At 38.2% G+C, this 23,298-nt stretch overlaps 1 protein-coding gene across 1 annotated transcript; it reads left to right on the top strand.

Moving 5' to 3' along the window:
* On the top strand, positions 1-23,104 carry LOC149821531 (protein disulfide isomerase-like 1-4). Its single transcript, XM_089981600.1, has 12 exons — positions 1-826; positions 3,665-3,794; positions 4,014-4,179; positions 4,283-4,401; positions 4,531-4,611; positions 4,763-4,849; positions 4,933-5,007; positions 21,732-21,800; positions 21,880-21,960; positions 22,059-22,193; positions 22,364-22,420; positions 22,648-23,104. Exons 1-12 carry the CDS (start codon positions 291-293, stop codon positions 22,813-22,815), a joined length of 1,704 nt encoding a protein of 567 aa, XP_089837726.1. The 5' UTR covers positions 1-290; the 3' UTR covers positions 22,816-23,104.
* Positions 23,105-23,298: the final 194 nt, after the last annotated feature.

The following is a 23,298-nucleotide window of genomic DNA, read 5'->3' as shown; positions in this document are numbered from 1 at the left end:
AAGTACTAACGCCTAAGTCTTGGAGGGACGGACGGTGCGTCGAAAGGGAATGCTCTTCCTCCTCCTCCTTCACTCCACGTGTAGGTCAACGCCTAAGTCTTGGCATATGGCGCTGCCTGCAGATGATGGTAGTATGTGTTTTCTCTCTCTCTCTCTCTCTCTCTCTCTAGAGATCCGAACGCCTACCTTTTATCATTGGATGATAAAAAGAAACGGTAGAAGGGCACCGTGGCAGTGTGAACGGGAGGAGGCGGAGAAGTTCTACTGCTGCTCTTCTTCTTCTCTCTCAGATGGCGACGATCAGGCATGTTCTCCTCTCTCTGCTACTCATCTCACTGACCCTCTCCATCTCGACTGCCATCTCCAAGGAAACTTCTGAAAGGATCGAAGATCTTGAAGATGATGATCTCGACTTCCTGGACGACGGCGACGGTGGGGCCTCGTTGGCCGGCCAGGGCGATGAGCTCTCTGACGATGATTACGACGCCATGGAAGGCCTGGACGACTCCGACGGCGATCTCGACTCCCAAGATCCCCCTGTCGACGAGAAGGACGTGGTGGTGCTGAGGGAGGGCAACTTCAGCCGATTCATCGAGGAGAACCCCTATGTGATGGTGGAGTTCTACGCGCCCTGGTGCGGCCATTGCCAGGCGCTGGTGCCCGAGTACGCGGCTGCCGCCACCGAGCTCAAGGGTGTCGCCGTGCTCGCCAAGGTGGACGCCACCGAGGAGAGCGATCTCGCCCAGAAGTTCGATGTCCAGAGCTTCCCCACCGTCTTCTTCTTCATAGACGGGGTTCACAAGCCGTACCCTGGCGCCAGGAACAAGTCATTTCTCTCTCTCTCTACTTTTTTATTCGTTCAGATGATGTAGTTATTTGGATCTATATTCCTGCTCTGTCATCTTTCTCCTAGTCTGTTGCTGCTTTATGTTTTCTCTCTTCATAGATGCTGATATACGTTTCCTGATTCCGTCCAAACAATGGCAAAAAATAGAAAGGAAAAAGAAAGTCCATTCCTTGTTGCAGGGATGAGCCTTTCCAATTCCAAGGCAGTGTTTGCAGATTTATTCATGCTATTTTGTGACTGTTGTGATGGTTGTACCTACGATTCAGTGTATGAAATGTGTATTGTCAGTTATTTAGTTCATCTATAGTGTATCAACTGGTTAAGGTCTGAGATTTGATTTTGAAGGTCATGCTGAAAAATGGGGTTGATAGCGTCGTTGGAATACTTTTTGTAGCTGTCATTCCACATTTCCCAATGCAGTGTTTAGATGCATCAAGTTGTCCAGAGAAAACAGGAAAATTTGTGGTATTTCATTATGAAAGCTCACTAGCCCAACTTATCCCTGTCTTCTGTATGAGCGGGCTCATCAATACTCTGGACTCTAGGTTCAGCATGAGGGGAAGAATCTACATATATAATTTAGTTTTTTAGTCTGGATTTATCTTTGCGGTGGTTTGGACATATTCGGCGAAGGCCTAATGATGCTCCAGTTAGAAGGTTGGAGAAATGGGAAAATATATTAGTTAAAAGAGGTCGGGGTAGGCCTAGGAAGACTTGGATGGAGATGATAGGAAAGGATATGAATGCTTTGAACCTCACCGAGGACATGGCGTTGGATAGAAATGATTGGAGGAAAAGGATTCATGTGGAAGACCCAAAATGAATTTCTTTTTTGGTTCATATCGCTGACCCCAATTGTTTTGGGATGAAGGCGTAGTTGTTGTTGTTTGTTGTTGTAGTCTGGATTTATCTTTTACTGTGAATATTTCCATTTTCTAGCAAATTGATCCACTCGATCAATTTTCTTTTGATTATTGTCGTTCAGCCGTTCCATCTTTGACACATCAAAACACTTTTTTAGTTTTTTTACATCAGAAGGCATTAATAATTTGCATGATTCACATTGTACGGGTTTCTCTCCTATACAGTTACTTGATCTCCAATTTTCTCCTATCTTTGCAGCTAAATTGACATCTTATATAGTCTCTGTAAGTGCCTAAGAAAATGTTGCATACATTTGGCCTTCATAAATATTAAAGGCTTAATTTTGGCATGTGCTAAAGAGTGGTTTTATTTAGTTGGTGCTCCCTCTCTCTCTCTCTCTCACACACACACACACACACATGCACGCACATGCACACACCATTTAAAAAACTGGTTGGTCTGGATGAAGCCCCTGAATTCATGTACATCATTGAGAATTCTTTAGAAAAATGCAATTTTCGCTCCTTTTCCTTTCATCCTTCCCTGACTTATGACTTCTTTAATTTTGAGCAGACCTTTTTTTTTTCTAATTAAGAAAGCAAAGTGAGAACTTAGATATTTCTAAAATGGAGTTAAATATGCAATGCTTAGGGATATGAGGTAGTTTTTTAACATGCATAAGCAATGTGGCATTTTTGAGAGACATGGAGATAGTCATTTTTTGTGATTCTCTACCACAGAGTTTACCTTTGGGCATGCATGCACAGGGGTGTATTTTTTCATCTGGTGATATCTTAATGAAGTTCGCATAAACGTCTGTCTTTTATCATCTTTAACATGACAAAAAGCATCTTCCAGTTTAGCCTGTGTGATATGGATATGAGTCTTGGTGCATGGTATGACCTGGATTCAGCTGGTACAGCACAATTGTTTTACAACCAAAGGGTCAGGGGTGCAGCTGAGTTCTATGTGCACACTTGCACACACAAAATATACACAATACATATACTACAGATGCAGAGCTCCACTAAAAATATATAAAAAAGGTGGTAGAAAGTGTGTATATATATATATAGGATATGTTAACTGGAAATATGTGAACCGGAGTGTAAACTAGGCATTTCTGACACTTTTTTTGCAAATCCAACCCTGCAGATGCATTCAGTGTGGTCCATTTTCTGGGAATCGACTGTTGGTTCATGTATTTTCGATGAAAAAATTTGATTTTTGGATGCTTGAATATTTAAGAAAATTATGAGCCATTGTTTTTCATGCCTTAAAAGATCTTTCTTATGCATCGTAATCGGATGATCCAAGAGTCTGTTTCTATAAAATCAGGCATCTAGATCACATCCATATGGTAAAATTTTTGGAAAAAATTAAAAAACACCATGAAAATCTCGGTTCATACTCTAGTTAACATATTGGCCATATATATATATATATATTGTATGCATGTAATTGCACCAATTCCACCTAGGAGTATCGATAACAAAATGGGCATGCTGGGCATTTTGAAGTAACCATGTTACATAGAGGGTGCTGAAGCCCTTCAGATATCTGTAGAACCTATTTCACATGGACTCTTCAGAGCAGGGCCAGCATGCAACACGGCTGGGTGCAGGTTAATAAGTGTGGGGCCACATCTGACCATTTTGGGCCAATTTTGGATGCAATCAGCTCTAACCAATTCCAAAGTTGTCAAGTTAAAAAAAAAAGAAAAAAAAAAACTTAAAACTGAAAAAGAAAAACTTGTAATGTACATATAGCCGAATCCCCTACCCTTCGTACTTGCACCTGCACCTGCACTGATATAGTGTATAACTATAACCTTTCATCTCCAGTTCCACTGTCATCATTGTTATTGCTGTTGTTGGGGTTTTCATTTTTAATTTCTTTATTTTGTGTTTTTTTTAAGCAACACTTCTAGGGACTAACTATTCCTTTTAGCAGAGATGCTCTTGTATCTTGGATTAAGAAGAAAACAGGGCCTTCCGTTCACAACATTACCACTATTGAAGATGCGGAAAATGTGCTAAGTGCTGACAGTGTATTGGTTCTGGCCTTCCTTGATTCTTTAGTGGTACTTTCTTGCTTAACTTTTTCCCCTTTCAATATATGGATTTTGTTGTTGTTTTATTAGCATGCCTTCTATTTTTATTTTTTTTGAAAGGCTAATTAACATGCCTTCTATTGATATGATTATTCTCTTGTTATGAAATTCAGATCTCCCTTGTAATTTTTACTACTTGTAATTTTGGCTAATATATTTGTGCCACTGTTCAATTTATGCTGAAACTAGGGGCCTGAGAATATGGAGCTTTCTGCTGTCTCAAGACTGGAAGATGGGGTAGCCTTTCATCAGACTGCAAGTGAGGATGTTGCAAAGCTTTTTCATATTGATCCAAAGGCAAAGCGTCCTTCACTAGTCTTGCTGAAGAAGGAAGCTGAAAAAATAAGTCATTTTGGTTAGCGATTCTTCAGTTCCTGCGTCCACAAATTTTATTAGATTATTTTATAATATTGAAGTTTTTGAATAGAAACTTAGTTTGTGAACCTTTCTTTTGTTAGATGGAGAGTTTAGTAAATCTGCAATAGCTGACTTTGTGCTTGCCAACAAGCTTCCTTTGGTGACCATCTTTACCAAGGAATCTGCACCTTCTCTTTTTGATAATCCAATAAAGAAACAGGTATTCACTCTTGCTGGAGCTTTCTACATTTTTATGTCATCTTTTTGGTTGCTGTAGTTACATGTGGACATTATTTTTCGTCACATGCTCTAATCATTTGGATACAACTTTTCCTTTTTCCCGTTCCAGATTTTGATCTTTATCCATTCAAAGGATTATGAGACATTCATGCCAATCTTCCAGGATGCTGCAAAGCTTTTCAAGGGAAAGGTAATTTTGTTGATTTTTTCCATGTTGAATGTTTTTTCTTTGATCGTGGTTCATCATTCAACATTCTAATAACTTCTTCTCGTGGCTTCTTTTGACATCCTGCATCTCATGTGTCTCTTCCCTTTTTCAACATTCCTCTTGTTTACTGCAGCTTCTCTTTGTCCATCTGGATATGGACAATGAAGATGTTGGAAAATCAGTTTCGGAATACTTTGGTGTGACTGGAGAAGGTCCAACAGTAAGTCACTTCCCCTTGTTTCCATCATCTATTACTTGGTAGCTTGATTACAGATAACTGTTACACATATTTTTTCTATCTAGGTTCTGGCATACTCAGGAAATGATGATGCCAAAAAATACAAGCTTGACGGTGAAGTGAATTTCAGTGCTCTTAAGGTTGGTTAAATTCTTTTTTTCTCTCATAAAACAGTGATTTGACTGGAGAGTTGGGATTGTTTACCTGACTTAGGTGATGTGTGGGAAGAAGGGCATTGTCTTGTTCTTGAAGAAGAGTCTTGACTCGAAAAGACAACCTTGAATCTGCAAAGGGTTCTTTTTGTCCACTAGGAAAAAAAATTCTTGAATCCACAAGGGAAAATAAATGTGTAGGATAATGCAGTACATCTTATACAAAACTTTATATAGCCTCATTTATAATTTAAAAGTCCTTAAAATAAAAAATTAAAAAAACTTGTCTAAAGCTATTGTTATTTTGATAAAGAACCAATCTAATCTAAGTGAATCTTATCCAAAGTATGAAGCAAAACTTATTAAAGTTGTAAATTAACCATAGAACAATACCCTTTTCTTAATAGGTATGACGTTCTTTTGATTGGCCTGAGGCCCTGAGCCTAGTCATTTAAACTTTTTCTTGACGTGAGATGAGTAATTGGCCACTGATGTGGAGCAATCAGATAACAGTGACTGGCATGTCTGAGCATTTTCCATGGCTTCAGAGTCTGGTAAAGGTGTATATCAGTTTAATAAGATGCATGACATCAAATAGTTTCAGATTCTATGCTGGAACCAGCTTGAATGATGTCTGGAAGGTTTCATCAGGCACGAGAACTTGTGCTGCTTTATGTTTTTATATATACATAGTAGCCACTTATGATCATTGGGTATGTTGATATATTCGTTTTCTTGCCAAGATTTTGCAAGATTCATGGAAAATGAAATTATACAGGGAAGTTGCCTTGCAAAGATACTGTATAGTATGTTAAAAAATCTATATATATATATATATATACATAAGTATATATATGTGTATATATATATACATATATATGTATATATATCTTCCTGTGTTTATACCAAAATACCCGTTAGGGGTATTTTGGTCATTTCACAATGTACTTTTATTTTTAGGTTTTTTCATTTTTTTCTTATTTTTATTTTTTCTTGTTTATTCTTTTCTTTTTTATTTTTTCATGTAAGGGACCATTGGGGGCCCCACATAATGGATCGTTGGGGTCCCCAACGTTCATTATGGGAGCCCCAATGGCCCCCTCCTTTAGTTGCTTTCCTCTTGTATAAAAAGGGGTCTCCCCCCTCTCAAATGTAAGGAGTTCTCTCCTCTTTTTTCTCTTGAATAATATTCTTTTGTCTTTTGGCTTTCACCCCACAGTGGGTTTGTGTAATTTGCACATTAAGTGCTTGTGTTATTTGGTTCATTATTGAACCCTTTTGTATTTTCGCATATCTCATTACATGGTATCAGAGCCAATTGGGTTATTTGTCATCTTGGAAGTATTTTTCTAAGTTCTTTCTCATCTCTACCTCGCTTTGTCATTATGGAGCACAACACAAGAGTTGAACTCTCCTTCAAGCTCAATGGATCAAATTATTTGATGTGGGCGTCGGCTATGGAGAATCATCTTCGTGGAAAAAAGCTATGGGGCTTCGTGATGGAGACCACTCTTGAACCAATATTGAAGCTCACCAAGATTGAAGGTGGTGTCGAAAAGGCTCTTGATGGTGAATATCACATTAAAGCAATCAATGAGCATCAAACTAAGGTAGAAGATTGAAAAAATAACCACGCCAAAATTTTGGCGTGGTTCATGAAAAATGTTGATATAAAAATTTGTGCCAACATTGCTAAGTTTAGAAGAGCCAACGAAGCTTGCTAAGTTGAGAAATAACATTTCTTTCAATTTCTTCATGGTCTTAAACCATAATTTGAACAAGGGCATCCCTTCTTTATAGAAGCAAGGCCTTACCTATTGAAGATGCCCTTGCCGAAGTGTGCCAAGAGGAAACTCGTCTTGGCATGACTCATAAAAGTGATGAGATCTTGGCCGTTACTATGTCGAGATCCAATGTTAAGCCTTATAAGCCTCCCCACTTTGCCAAAAATAATGGCTTTAGAAAGGGTGTCATTTGCCACTATTGTAATGAACCGGGTCATATTAAATTGGTTTGTCCTAAGCTCAAAGAAAAAGTGGCCGCGATTGGTGAAACTGTCCAAAATGAAGAAGTGATCAACAATGGAGGAGACATTAAAAACACTCTAAATCAAATTTCGGAGGTACTTCAACATCTTCTCAAGTGTTCCTCTACTTTGGGTGCCGCTATCGCAACCTCCTCATCTCCTCCAGGTATTTGGATTTTGGACTCCGATGTTTCTTTTCACATGACACTTCATAAACACATCCTCTCTAATTTCCATTCCATTCCCATAACATCTTATGTTTCAACGGCTAATGGGAATTTTTGAAAATTAAAAACATTGGAACACTTGATTTAAAATATTCTCAAAATTTCTTTGTTCCAAAAGTAAGGGCGGTTCCAAAAATTAATTTAAACTTATTTTCTGCCTCTCAAATTACCGATCAAGGATGCCAAGTCTCTTTCTCACCTAAAGATTGCACCGTGCAGGATCTCCAGTCAGGGAAGCTGATTGGGCAAGGACTTAGGAGGGGCGATCTATATTTTATGGATTTTTTGACACTACCATCCAAGTCATTTTGTAATTTTGTAAATGTCAAAAGTCTAGATGTTTGGCACAAGAGACTTGGTGATCCAAATTTTTCAAAGATGTTTCTCTTCTCCTTTTTGGGAAATTCTTGTAATGAAAAAAAGTTATGACTTGTAAAAATTGCATCTTTGGTAAATTAAAAGCCACTCCTTTTCCTCAAAGAAGCTTTGTCTCTACACGACCGTTTGAATTGGTTCATTCCGATGTTTGGGGTCCTTCTCCTATCATGTCTAAGGGAGGTTTCTCATATTATGTAATTTTTGTAGACGATTTCACTAGATACACATGGATTTTTGTTAAGTAGAAAATCCTAAATGTTTTTCATCTTTAAAGACTTTCATGCAATGATTAAGAATCAATTTCTAAGTAATTTATCTATTCTAAGATCGGATTCATGAGGATAATCTATGTCAAATGAATTTCAAACTTATTTGCTACAAAATGAAATTTGTCATCAAAGATCTTGTCCTAAACACCACAACAAAATAGTCTTGCGGAAAGAAAATATAGGCATATTATGGAAACAACTAGAACCCTTCTAATTTCTAAAAATATTTCAAAGTCCTTTTGAGCCGAAATCGCTTTAACTTCAACATACCTTATTAATAGAACTCATTCGTCATCGTTAAAAAATGTCTCCTTTTGAAAAAATTTATAATATGTCTCCGGATTTCAAAAGGCTAAGAATTTTTTGCTGTAAATGTTATGTACTTACTCACAAAAATGATAAGCTTTCCCCAAAGGCTATTGAATGCGTTTTCTTAGGATACAACAACAACAAACAACAACAACTACGCCTTCATCCCAAAACAATTGGGGTCAGCGATATGAACCAAAAAAGAAAATCATTCTGGGTATTCCACATGAATCCTTCTCCTCTAATTATTTCTATCCAATGCCATGTCCTCGGTGAGGTTCAAATCATTCATATCCTTTCCTATCATGTCCATCCAAGTCTTCCTAGGCCTACCCCGACCTCTTTTAACTAATATATTTTTCCATTTCTCCATCCTTCTAACTGGAGCATCATTAGGCCTTCGCCGAATATGTCCAAACCACCGTAAACGATTGTCTCTCATCTTATTTTCAATGGGTGCAACGGTTACCTTCTTACGTATCTTCTCGTTCCGAATCTTATCTTTTATTGTATTTCCACACATCCATCTAAGCATACGCATCTCAGCTACACTCATTTTTTGAATATGATGTCTTTTGACAGCCCAACATTTCGTACCATATAGTAAAGCGGGTCTAATAGTCGTCCTATAAAACTTTCCCTTCAATCGCAATGGCATTCTACGATCGCACAACACTCTAGTTGCACTTTTCCATCTCATCCACCCAACCTTTATCCTATGATTTACATCTCCATCAATTTCTCCATACTTTTGAATGATAGATCCCAAATATTTGAAACAATTATCCACCAGTATTTCTTGCTCACCAAGCTTCACTACACTCCCGTCACTACTTCGTTGCTTACTAAACCGACATTCCATATATTCTGTCTTACTCTTACTCAACTTAAAACCTCTTGCTTCTAATGTTTTTCTCCCTAATTCTAACTTAGCATTAACTCCAGCTCTAGACTCATCAATCAAAACAATATCATCAGCAAACAACATACACCACGACACATTTTCTTGAATTGATCTCGTAAGCTTATCCATCACTATAGCAAATAGGAAAGGGCTTAAAGCAGATCCTTGATGTAACCCAACCGTTATAGGAAAATTGGTTGTTACCCCTCCACAAGTGCGGACATTGGTTACTACTCCTTCATACATATCTTTAATTATACTAATGTACTTGAGAGAAACACCTTTCTTCATCATTGTCCAGCAGAGAACGTTCCTAAGTACTCTATTGTATGCCTTCTCCAAATCAATAAAAACCATATGCAAATCTTTGTTCCTCTCTCTATATCTCTCAATAAGTTGTCTAAGAAGATGTATAGCTTCAATAGTTGATCTTTCAGGCATAAAACCAAATTGATTCTCCGATATCATGACAACCTTCCTCAACCTAGACTCAATCACCTTCTCCCAAAGTTTCATAGTATGACTCATGAGTTTTATACCACGATAGTTTGTGCAATCTTGTATATCACCCTTATTCTTATATAGAGGCACCAAAGTACTCTTCCTCCATTCATTAGGCATCTTATTTGTCCGCCAAATCTTGTTAAAAAGATTTGTCAACCATTCTAAACCTTTCTCTCCCAAGCATTTCCAAGCCTCGATAGGTATACCATCTGGGCCAACTGCCCTTCTTGATTTCATTTTCTTCAAAGCCTTTGCAATTTCTTTCTTTTGAATCTTGTGCATGAAGTCACGATTCATCTCATGAAAAGGAATGAAGAAGTCTTCAAGATCTTGAGCATGACTTTCATTAAATAGCTTATCAAAATAATCTTTCCATCTCTCCTTAATCTCTTCATCTTTGACTAAAACCCTTTGCGTTTCATCTTTGATACATCTAACCATACCCAGATCCCTCAATTTCCTATCTCTCATCTTTGCAAGCCTATAAATATCCTTCTCGCCCTCTTTGGTATCCAACTTGTCATAAACCTCCTTATATACCTTATCCCCCGCGTTTCGAACTATTTTTTTAGCTTCCTTCTTTGCTATTATATACTTCTCCAAATTCTCATTATCACGACTCTTACTTAGATTTCTATAACACTCTCTTTTAACCTTAATAGCTAATTTGACATCCTCGTTCCACCATGATGTATCCTTACCTAGCGGTGCACCGCCTTTAGACTCACCCAATACCTCCTTAGCCACCTTTCTCATGCCACCCGCTATCTTATTCCACATTTATTCTAAATCCTCCTCGAGACACCAATCAACTTCCTTAACTACCTGCTCTACAAACATTCCTTGTTTAGTTCATTTCAATGCCCACCACTTAATTCTAGGATCTATCCTATGTCTATCCCTTTTGCGGCATTGTCTAATTCTAAGATCTAAAATTAAGACTATGTTGTGTAGCTACACTTTCTCCCGGTATAACCTTACAATCGATGCAACAACTCCTATCTCTCTTTCTAAGTAGGAAAAAATCTACCTGACTCGTATTAACCCCACTTTTAAATGTTACTAGGTGAGACTCCCTCTTCCTAAACCAAGTGTTTGCTAAGATCATATTATAGGACAAGCCAAAATCTAAAATCCTTTCTCCACTTTTGTTTCTTTCTCCTATACCATAGTCTTCATGGATACTCTCAAATCCATCCCTACTAATGCCTACATGTCCATTATGTAACCGTCGATGAAAAACTTTTCTCCATAAGATATCCCTTAGACTACTCCATCTAAATCTTTCTAAAATTGACGCTTAATGGATTCATCTAAACCTACTTAAGGTGCATAAACACTAATAATATTAATAATATCCGTACCTAATACTAATTTAATAAGTAAAATCCTATCACCCTTCCTACGGACCCCAACTACATTATCTATAAACTCACGACTCATAACAATCTATACTCCATTCATATTCCTATTTATTCTTGTATACCAAATCTTATATCCCTAAGGTTCTGTCACTTTTGCTTTCTCACCTACCCATTTGGTCTCTTATAGACATAAAATATCAATCTTTCTCCTACACAACATCTACTAACTCTACCAACTTACTAGTTAAAGACCCTATGTTTCAAGTGGCTAATCTAATAATAAACTTTCTTAAGATACGGTGAAAAATAAAAAGGATACCGATGCTTTGATTTATCAAATAATAAACTTTATATCTCAAAAGATGTTACTTTCCTTGAAGAAGAAGATGGTTTTGCAAATGTTGAGCCAAAAGAAAACAATGACTATTCTTTCTTATTTGATTTACTACCCCGACAAGATGAACCAAATTCAATTGAGAATATTGAACCTCTCAATGAAGTTGAAAATCAAAATGATCAAACTTTTGACAATAAAAGAAATGAATCTCATGAAAGTATAGATGAACATATAACAAATAATACTGAAGTTCATACTAGGAGAAGTGAAAATACTCATCCATGTGCTTTTGATAAATTTTCTCAAAATATGTCTTTGGAAAAATTATCTCAAAGAAGGTCAAATCGTATATCTAAAGCACCAAATAGGTTTGTGTCTTATGAGTCTTTTTCACCACATTTTAGAACTTGTCTATTAGCCATTCACTTCTTTTATGAGCCATATCATTATAATGATGCTAAACAATATGCACATTGGAATCAAGCCATGAAACATGAACTTAATGCACTTAAGAAAGCTCAAACTTGGGAAATTGTGGATCCTCCTCAAGGAAAGAAACCCATAGGATGAAGATGGCTTTTTAAGTTAAAAACGAAAAGTGATAGATCTTTAGAAAGATATAAAGCTAGATTGATAACTAAACGATATGCACAAGAGTACGAGGTAGATTATGATGAGTCGTTTGCCCCGGTTGCTCGAATGACAAGTGTTTGAGCTCTTATTGCAATTGCTTCTATAAAAAAATGGCATATTTATCAACTTGATGTTAAAAATGCTTTTTTAAATAGAGATCTTAGTGAAGAGGTTTATATGGATCCTCCTCCTGGTATGAGTTTAAATGGAAAAGTTTTGAAACTAAAGAAAACATTGTATGGTCTTAAACTAGCTCCCAAAACTTGTTATGACAAGTTTAGTAATGTATTAATTAACTTGAGTTTTGTTTCATGTTATACTGACACTGCTCTTTTTGTTAAGAAAACATGTGATTCTATTGTAATTCTTCTCATTTATGTTGATAATATGATCATCTTAGGAAGTGACAAAGAGGGAGTAAATGACATTAAATCTATGTTAAAGAAAACTTTTGATATGTCTAACTTGGGTTTTCTGAGATATTTTCTAAGTATTGAGGTGGCCTATTCACAGCGAGGATATATTTTATCCCAAATGAAGTTGGCAGCACACATTTGTGCTAAGTCAGGGATTTCAGATGATAAGAAAGTAGAAACTCCTGAAGTTATAAATGCCAAATTAAGACTTGAAGATGATGTTATACTTGATGATCCTACTCCTTATCAACAATTAATTGAATCACTTACTTATTTGTCTATCACCCGACCGGATATTGCTCATGCTGTTCATTCAGTAAGCCAGTTCAACGTACCCCTACGACAGTTCATATGGCAGCTGTCATGAGAATTGTGCAATATATCAAGAATACTATCTTAAAAGAGCTTTTTCTTATCTTCTTATTCTTTTGATTTGATTGCATATACTGATGCATTTCTGGCATACTCGATTCTGATTCTGGTTCCGTTGGGGACAATCACCACCGTTTTGCTTCTGCTTCTTATGAGGTGGTTGATGCTCCTTGCCACCCTGATACTATTGCCTGTTGGCTCCACTTTTTTGAGCATGTCTGTTTTGATCTTTCTTGGATCTCTCCCATTCTTCGCTCAAAGTGGTCGCCGCTTCAATGGCCTAAGGGAAGGTGGACGGTAGACTAGTCATCACCCGGTATCGCAGTCCGTCCTTGAGTCCCCGAACATACTTGGTCGCCTTAGCTTTGTCGTTGGCGAACAAGTTGGGGCAATACCTCTCCAGGTTCCGAAACTTGGTGGTATAATCGACCAAGCTCATGCTTCCCTGGATCAGCTCTAGAAACTCCTGTTGCTTCCGGTCACGAGCATGCTGTGGAAAATAAGTCTCCAAGAATGCCTCCCGGAAGACTCTCCATGGAATAGGATCCATCTTGGCAAAATTTACTGCCTGAGCTGTATCCTACCATTTCCTTGCATCGCCCTTTAGGCGATAGGTGTCGAAATCTGTCTGCCTATCCTCTGGTACTGGCAGAACACGAAAAGCTCATTCCGTTTCTTCAATCCAACTCTCTGCCATCTCTGGATTAGCCTTTCCAGAAAAAGTTGGCGGATCCAACTTGAGTAATTTCTCGTACGTAATCATGCTGGCATTCTGACTTCCACTGGTGGTTGCGGCTAGCTCCGTCTGGTTGCGTATTTGAGTATTCATTGTCTGAGCTAGACTGTTGAGGGCTTCTATCACGAAACCCCTCTGCTCCTGCCAATCATTGCCCGTGCTCGTACTGGTGTTTGCTCGACGATACATCTAGTGAAATTTTCAATAAACACATATGTTTACAAATTGTAGTATCCCTATAATTATTATAAGTATATATACATACACGTATATACTTTAAGGGAATATGCAAGTAACATACAACAACAACAACTACGCCTTCATCCCAAAACAATTGGGGTCAGCGATATGAACCAAAAAAGAAATTCATTTTGGGTCTTCCACATGAATCCTTTTCCTTCAATCATTTCTATCCGACGCCATGTCCTCGGTGAGGTTCAAAGCATTCATATCCTTTCCTATCATCTCCATCCAAGTCTTCCTAGGCCTACCCCGACCTCTTTTAACTAATATATTTTCCCATTTCTCCAACCTTCTAACTGGAGCATCATTAGGCCTTCGCCGAATATGTCCAAACCACCGTAAACGATTCTTTCGCATCTTATTTTCAATGGGTGCAACACCTACCTTCTTACGTATCTCTTCGTTCTGAATCTTATCTTTTATTGTATTTCCACACATCCATCTAAGCATCCGCATCTCAGCTACACTCATTTTTTGAATATGATGTCTCTTGGCAGCCCAACATTCCGTACCATAAAGTAAAGCGGGTCTAATAGTCGTCCTATAAAACTTTCCCTTCAACCGCAATGGCATTCTACGATCGCACAACACTCCAGTAGCACTTTTCCATTTCATCCACCCAACCTTTATCCTATGATTTACATCTCCATCAATTTCTCCATACTTTTGAATGATGGATCCCAAATATTTGAAATAATCATTCACCGGTATATCTTGCTCACCAAGCTTCACTACACTCCCATCACTACTTCGTTGCTTACTAAACCGACATTCCATATATTCAGTCTTACTCTTACTCAACTTAAAACCTCTAGCTTCCAATGTCTGTCTCCATAATTCTAACTTAGCATTAACCCCAGCTCTAGACTCATCAATCAAAACAATATCATCAGCAAACAACATACACCACGGTACATTTTCTGGAATATGCAAGTAACATAAACAATTAAAATGAATCATACTCCCAGAGCGCTTGTCGAGTTGTTGTATGACCACGATTTATGATTTATTGTTCCCAGGTTCTGATACCATAACTGTAACGCCCCAAAATTTAACCCAAATTTTTGAGAAATATTTTTTTTATAACAACGAAAATATTCAAATTACCCGGATTAAACATTTCAGGCACATCACAGGAATCATCAAAGCAACTAACATTCATTTCATTTCTAATAAAAGTTTGAAACATAAGATCAGAGTTCGGAATAACTGAATGACATAATTAACCATAGCTAAATTAAATTTAAACATCCCGAGAACACAATAGATCATATATCCTGATTCGCACACTATCCCGCAACCGTTCTTTATCGTTTACTCTTCTCCTGAAAAATAGTAAAATAATTAATGTCAGACTACAATCAGTCTGTGCAGGAGAATACTATGATTTTGCAGATGTATTATGTAACAAGTATGCAATGTTTTTGATTAACTATAGATAGTAAAACATGATACTAAGCATGACATAGAGAAATAAGTAACATGAACTAATTTATTGCATCTCACAATTCTAACTCATGAAAAGCATATCATGAATCATCATCTAATCAAATAAATAATTCACGTTTAAATAATTAATCACATACTCAATTATTTAATCACAAGTTAACATATTCAAGTACAAAGCTCTCAATATTTTGTTTGAGTGATAAGAAGTAAAATTTAGTGTTTCTCTTGAATTATCCCGCGGGTACTCGCAGGCCAAGGCAACCGTAACAGAAGAGAACATTCAGGAGTTTATTATGCATTGGTGTTTTATTAACCCGAATGTCTAACTGAAACTGAAATCCTAAGGGAGCGGTTGAATAACCGAGAGAGCCTTCCAAAGGCTCAAAATAATAGGATGTATTCTTAATTTCTGCAGAAGAACGTAGAACTACCGCCTAGGACAAATTTGGTAGTCCGGGTCTCCTAACTCCGAGGACTGGGGACCAACGAGCCATTGCCGCTTGAAGCAAGAAGCATATGTCCCCGGAGTTGTGTACCACCTACCCTCTCCAAGGTAAGCCTGAATCTGAGTGGATTGCTATCTTATTAATTTTGTATTATCCGATTGATCAGGGTTTTCCTTGATATGAACCCAGTAGCTTAAAGATACCGGGGTTTACAAAAATAATATTTATGATTCATACCCTAGTAGTGGTAGATTCTCAACCATTAATACCTGAAATAGGTATGTTAAACAGTTTATTAATTTACTTGAGCAATCTCACCCAAAGTGCTCCGGTACCTTAAAACCGTCGAGCACAGGTGCCCTCGTACCTTTAAACCAATCGGGACAAAGAAATTAAATTTAAGTTTCACACTTGTATGATTGATATCGCGGACGGGCTTAACCGCCCAGGTACCCACATCAAGTACTCCACCATATTGCCTATTTGACATGGTTACCCAAACAACCCTCTCACAGGAGGGGATAATAGTGATTAAACCAACTCATTCAGTGTGTTCCAATAATTTAAATTCGGTTGAACTCTAAACTTTACTTATGTGTTCGTCTTATAATTTCGAGGTAAATGCTTGACACTCATGTGCCTACAGCAAACCAACCCACAGGATCGGTTCAGAGATCATTTATATATATATATATATATATATATATTGACAGAATTACTAACGTTATCAATAAATTTCAACCTATAAACATAAGTTAATCTAGGTGATGTCGTTAACAGGGAAATCATCGTAGTCTTTGTTTCCTTCGGAGTTTAAATAGAATTGCCCTTGGCAACAGCTAGCCCCTTTAATTGAGTTAATATCATATCTTTTAACATAGTCCACAAGATGCATACGAATTCAGATGTTTTAAAGTATATTCCATGGTTATATCATACTGATCAGATATTCCATGTATCATATTACACGAAAAGGGGCATTATGTCCACGCTGACGGTCGATGCTTGCACATGAAACCAATTACTAACTAAACGTAAACATGCTGCTAAAATAAATGAAAGTCTGATACAACTCAATACAAGGAAGTCAGTAACCAGAAACTTCAATGTTCAGTATAAATATTTTACATGTCAAATTTCAAACAGAGTTTACATGTTGCAGGAATGATAATACTAACTCAGACTTATTATTACTTCTCACTTAACTGACTGCAACTAGTGTAAGATACAGGTCTGTAGCACATTTTATATATGCAAGGTTGTATGTAACACAAGTTCACAGGTATTAATGCATGACTGTGAATGGGTTAATCAAATCTTGACCAACAAAGTAGTTACAGAATTTTTCAGCAGACATAACTTTTAAATCGTTTCTGTCCATACCCCTGTTGCCGCAGGACCAATATCGTCCATTAATACTAATCAGAAAAGAACTCTAATGAATTTGTTGCAGAACATTTTAAGTAAAAAACATTCAGAACTTGAGTTTATCTTTATTGTCCAAAGTACATACACATGTCAGGACTAAGGCATTACCATAACCTAATGTCCAAGCCAAGTATGCAGATTAGTAGAACTAATTTTGCATTCAACCCTAGAGCATGCAGAATCAGAACCTACTATGTATAGACATTTCAAAAATTTAAGACACAAATATATGAGTAATGTCATTCAGGAGATTTACTAAATACACCCAGCTTTTACTCATGAAAATAAACAGAAACTAAACGTACCCTACTGCAATTACGTAGATCAGAGTTATAACCTATGTCACATGTGTGCGGGTGCGGGGATGCGGCACTTTAAAAAATCTTGGGTGCGGGGGTGCTGTGGGGCAAAAATGTAAAAAATTATATATATATATTATATTATAATATATATATATATATATATAATTTTAAAGTTTTAACAGTTAACATTGTCATAATATCATTCATCATGCATGCAATATATCAAATTAAAAATTCTACAATTTTATTCTACATCACAAAAACTAACACCGTAATTAAATCAACCTAAATATCAATCAAATAAGTAAAACAAAAAATAACTAAATTACATACCTAATAAAATAATATTTTTTTATCATTTTTACATTAAAAATTTGTGAGTCTTGATCAGAGTTACCGGAAGCGCCTAGGCAAAAGGGGAAGCGCGCTTCCCCGAAGCGCGAAACGTCGCGCTTCCGAAGCGTGAGGGGAAGCGTCCCCTTTTTTTGGGAAGCGCGCTTCCCTTTTATGGGAAGCGCTTCCCCCACGCTTCCCCCTCGCTTCCCCCTCGCTTCCCCATTTTTTTCATTTTTTTCGCTTCCCCTCGCTTCCGGTTCGCTTCCTAGGTCGCTTCCGGTTCGCTTCCTAGGTCGCTTCCGGTTCGCTTCCTAGGTCGTTTCCGAGACGGTTCAGAATTTTCTTCTAAGTGGTCCCACGCTTCCCCGCTTCCTAAATTTTTTAAAGTGCCTCGCTTCCCGCTCCCGCTTCCCGTATCGCTTCCCGCTCCCGCTTCCTCGACTGGTAACTCTGGTCTTGATTGAAACTCAAGCTGGATCCGAGTGGTATAAAATTTCAAAAACTATACTCGGGTTCATGTATTAATCGGATATTCGGGTCCTGACCCAGGTCTTAATCGCGTCTTCTTGTTTATCATCATACCCAAACCTTATAAGGTTTGGTCTGAGTAAACCCTAACCGTTGACACCCCTAAATCCAAGGGTTGATTCCTATTATTTTGAGGACGCTGAACCGTTCCACGACGTAAGAACAATATTTTCATATATGTTCTAACTAGAGGTTCCTTACCGATGAGGGTAATAAATGTTGCCCCTTAATTAAGTAGACTAATGTATGCCTTATGTAATTAGGAGATTGATAATCTGACCCAACGTTTTACAAGTGGGACTCACAAATGGGTGGGTTTGGTTGTAAACCTAGCGCTTTGTAGGATCCACTCTCTCCTTACTAGATGCAAAATAAAAAAAATAAAACTTAAAGGAGAGGGAAGGGCGGCAGGGGCCACCGGCCAACTGTTGGACTCCCTCCGACAAACAGAGAGGGAGGAAGGCATGGCAGGGGCCACCAGCTTCTTGCCGGTGAACACAGGGAGAGGGAGGAAGGAGAAGACAAAGGGAGAAGTGGAGGAGCGTACCTGCGAGCTTTGGCCATCGTCAGGGTTGCGAGTGGCATTGACGTTGACGATTGTCGGAGGTCTGCGACGAGGGAGAGGAGGAGGTGGCGTTGGGCTCCCCTAAGAGACGTCGGGAGGAGAGGAGGCGAGAGAGCATAGGAGCGCTGGAGAGGAGAGGAGAGGTCCGGCGGAGGTCATCGTCGACTTCGGGGGTTCGGCTGCGAAGTCGGGAGGAGAGGAAGAAAGGATTAGGGCAAAAAAAAATTGCCCTAATCCTCTCTTCGCAGCTCTTTTATCAGGCAATTTTTTTTTTATTGAAGTCCGAAAATTGGACCAAAATGACCCTGGGTGCATTGATCGCACCCAGGGTCGGGTTGACCACATCGGGTGCCGCACCCGCACGTGCACCCGCGTCGCGTCGACGTGAGTGCGACACCTGGTTTGCCGAATCCCTATGACTTAGGTTATAACATTACCGTCTCATGTTAAACATGAAATTCGACAACTTGGTTTAATAATTTTATTTCTCCAGCGACACATATTTTCTAAAATCTGAGTGATTCTAGCATATGATTAAAACAACCCACACAGAATATTGTTCTCCTTATGAGTTCATCTAAGCAATGTACCGAGAACTCCAGATTTCACCTCTCACAGAACCCATTATACGATGTATAGTACATCCACAGAACTGAGGTTTTGCCTTTGCACTAATTTGAACCCACAAAGAGGGGTGTGCTGTAATGGCTCGCACACTTGCCATAAATACACTGAAAAATCATAGCATAACCTACCTCTTTGAAGTTTTTTTCCTTCCTGATGCGATCTAGGTGCCGCCGTGCGCCCTTCTTCAAGTCGTGCGATTGAGAGAGAGAGAGAGAGAGAGAGAGGGTAAGAGATGCGAGAGGGAGGGAGTCGGTTGGAGAGAGGGAATGGGGGTGGAGATTGTGGGGGAAAGAGGAGAGTCGTGGGTCGGTTACCCTATCTCTCTCCAGCGGCTGCGTGAAAACACGCAGCCCCTCCCTTTCTTAACTCAAAAGCAAGCCCTTTTTAGGGTTTGCATAATCTCCTTTTTTTTACTTTAACGTTTTTCCTTTCCTACCTTTTTAACGAGTATTTCCTTTTCTTTAATACACATACATGTGTGAGTTTGGATCGTCCGAACTCGTGACCGACCCACTCATAGCTTGGGTCCTCCTTTTGGAACTTGTCCCAGATCCATCCGTGGGTTCGAATTTTTTTAAGGTATTATTAATAAAATTTTAAATAAGGATCCAACTTAATTTATATGGATTTCAAGTAACTTATTATGGACCCAAGATCCGTTGTGTTCATAAAACCTCATAAGAAAAATTCGGATCTAAGGATTCAAACTCTCTTCATACTATGATTTGGACCCATGGATCTAAGCAAATAATTCATGGATCTAAATTACACTATCGTGGATTCCAAGTGACTTATAATGGATCCAAGTAAAATTTTAATTGGATCCCTACCCTATTTACCTCTCCGATGTCCAGGATCCAAATAGAGTAATGTGGATCCAACCATTGCATGTGCTATTACGGATTCCAATAAAGTGTTATAGGTTTGATATAGAAATTTTCTCATAGAAAATCTGGTTTAAACTTCGTGGATCCACTCCATTCATCTTGGATCCAATATCCAATTTGATCGTGATATTGAGGATCCAATACCAGAGATCCGATCCATTTGACCGAAATCTATTATTAATTATCAAATTTAATGTTCGTGATACGATATCTAAGATCCAAATGAAATATCGAAGATCCGAATAGGATATTATGGATCCGATATTGAAGATCCAAATACAATATCCGAGATCCGAATACGCATAAACAACTAAATAACAAAAATATCCTTGTACCAGCTTAAGGATATAAATTTCAAGTTTATTTATCTGATAAAATCCTCAGATATTACAGATTTGACTGCTTATACTGATGGAGATTGGGGAGGTAATCCCAATGATCAAATGTCAACTATTGATTTTTGTATTTTCTTAAGGGATTCACTTATTTCTCGGAGGTGAAAGAAGCAGCAAAAAGTATCTTTGTCGTCAACTGAAGCTGAATATCGGGCTATGGCGACTACAAACATGGAGATTGTATGGCTCAAAAGTCTTCTTTGTGATATTGGGGTCAGCATCTCAACTTCCTCAAAGATGTGCTGTGACAACAAAAGTGCGATATACATTGCAAGCAATCATACATTTCATGAGCGCACCAAGCATATTGAAATGGACTGTCATTATGTTCGAGATGAATATCTAAGAGAGACAATTTTATTGCTTTATGTCACGTCAGAATATCAGTTGGCTGACTTCTTTACCAAAACGCTTTCAACTCTTCGCTTCCTGTTTTTCCTTAACAAACTTTCGGTTTTCTCCCTGTAAAGTTTGAAGAGAGGTGTTAATATATATATATATTCCAGTATTTATACCAAAATACCTGATAGGGGTATTTTGGTCATTTCACTATGTACTTTTATTTTTAGGTTTTTTAATTTTTTCTTTTTTATTCTTTTCTTTTTTATTTTTTCATGTAAGGGACCATTGGGGGCCCCACATAATGGATCGTTGGGCTGCCCAACGTTCATTATGGGAGCCCCAATGGCCCCCTCCTTTAGTTGCTTTCCTCTTGTATAAAAAGGGGTCTCCCCCCTCTCAAATGTAAGTTCTTTCCTCTTTTCTCTCTTGAATAATATTCTTTTGGCTTTCACCTCATAGTGGGTTTGTGTAATTTGCACATTAACTGCTTGTGTTATTTGGTTCATTATTGAACCCTTTTGTATTTCTGCATATCTCATTACTTAGTATTGGTGACTAACATGTGTGTGCACACGAGTTTCTGTGTGTGTACATGCATCCGTGCATATGTGTATCTCTGGTTGTGTAATGCACACACATGAAGTACCCACATGAAGTTGTTCCTTACATTTATGTCTCTTGGTTTTCAGGCATTTAGCCAGGATTTTTTAGAAGACAAACTTAAGCCATTCTACAAGTCGGAACCAATTCCAGAGAAAGTAAGCTTCCTCCTCTTCAGTTATTCTGTGGCTTCTCATATACTTCTTCAACTGTCTTGTCAATTTTGGATGCCCTCAGAATGATGGAGACGTGAAAATTGTTGTTGGCAACAATTTTGATGAAATTGTGCTGGATGAGTCCAAGGATGTTCTTCTTGAGGTATAGAATGCTGGTCTTGTGCTGGAAGGGGGAAGACAATTCTTAGATGTCCCATTTACTTTATTTGTTTCTTAATTTTTTTTTTATACTTGATATAGATCTATGCACCATGGTGTGGCCACTGCCAAGCGCTTGAACCAACTTACAACAAACTGGCAAAACATCTGCGTGGTATTGATTCTCTTGTCATAGCCAAAATGGATGGAACTGCAAATGAACACCCCAGAGCCAAGGTCATTCATTTTCCTTAGACACTGCTTACTTGCCTGATGTGTGTGAATAGAACTGAATAAAATGGATAAGTGGAGCTCCACAACTCAAGTTGGAGATCATGTGTTTGTGTTTTGTGTTTAAATTGTTTTAGAACATGCAAAGGAAACTAACAACTGGTTCTAATTTGCAGCCTGATGGATATCCCACGCTTCTTTTCTTCCCTGCAGGCAACAAGAGTTTTGACCCGGTGAGTGAAATTGCACCTCTAACTTTTAAATATCGTATCACCTTTAGTGATTAGAACCTCAAAATGCTGCCATAAAAGGAGAGGAATGAACCAAAAGATGAACGCGATTTGGGGAAAAAAATGTGATAACGTTTCCATGTTGGCAAATAGTTATTGAGGCTTATTTCCCAAAGAGGTTCGTAAAATCGTTCTCGCAGCTTGACACAACAATGTGTGGTTTGGAACAGATTGTTGTGGAGTCAGATCGAACAGTGGTGGCGTTCTACCGGTTTCTTAAGAAGCATGCGTCAATCCCTTTTAAACTGCAAAGGCCAATAACCAAAGTGAAATTTGATACACCTGACACCGACACTACCACAAAGGACATTAGCGAGGATTTGAAGGACGAATTGTGATGCTGTTAAAGTTTTGTGGAGTTCTCCAAATTTATGAATAGGAAAGTTACTTTTTACACAAGTGGAGACGAGAGCTGAACAGGGAGATAGCGTGCAGTTTTCCCCTCCGAAGTGTGGCACGGCACATCCTAAACGTGACGTGAAAGCTGAGAGGCCTCAGAATAAATTTTTTTGCTGTACTTCTGGATTAATCACTCTATCTCTCTCTCTCTCTGCTGTTTTCTCACTCTTGTTTGGTGTCAGTACCTTTGTCTTGTTTGGCTGATGTTAATCGCATAAATGTTTCCTATTAAGGTGTGTTCTCATTCCTATTCATGAAGCGAGCAGCACGCATGCACATGACTGCCCGACAAGCACACACACACGCGTAGAGGAATGCTTTGTGTTAGCTAGGGTAATTATGCATTCACCTTGTCAGTGAGTAGTAATAATTTCCTAGATCATCTCTATTTAGCTTAAATTTGGTCATCGTTATGAGCATCT

This window comes from Nuphar pumila, chromosome 11 (assembly GCF_984573655.1).
Source record: "Nuphar pumila chromosome 11, dmNupPumi1.hap1.1, whole genome shotgun sequence".
Taxonomy (NCBI): Eukaryota; Viridiplantae; Streptophyta; class Magnoliopsida; order Nymphaeales; family Nymphaeaceae; genus Nuphar; species Nuphar pumila.
This window is presented reverse-complemented; position numbering and strand designations above follow the sequence as displayed.

Excerpts from the sequence above, each read along its gene's own strand:
- LOC149821531 (XM_089981600.1), top strand. The coding sequence starts at position 291 with ATGGCGACGATCAGGCATGTTCTCCTCTCTCTGCTACTCATCTCACTG. Across the intron at positions 827-3,664 it reads TACCCTGGCGCCAGGAACAA|AGATGCTCTTGTATCTTGGA; the intron begins GTCATTTCTCTC and ends TCCTTTTAGCAG. Across the intron at positions 5,008-21,731 it reads TGAATTTCAGTGCTCTTAAG|GCATTTAGCCAGGATTTTTT; the intron begins GTTGGTTAAATT and ends CTTGGTTTTCAG.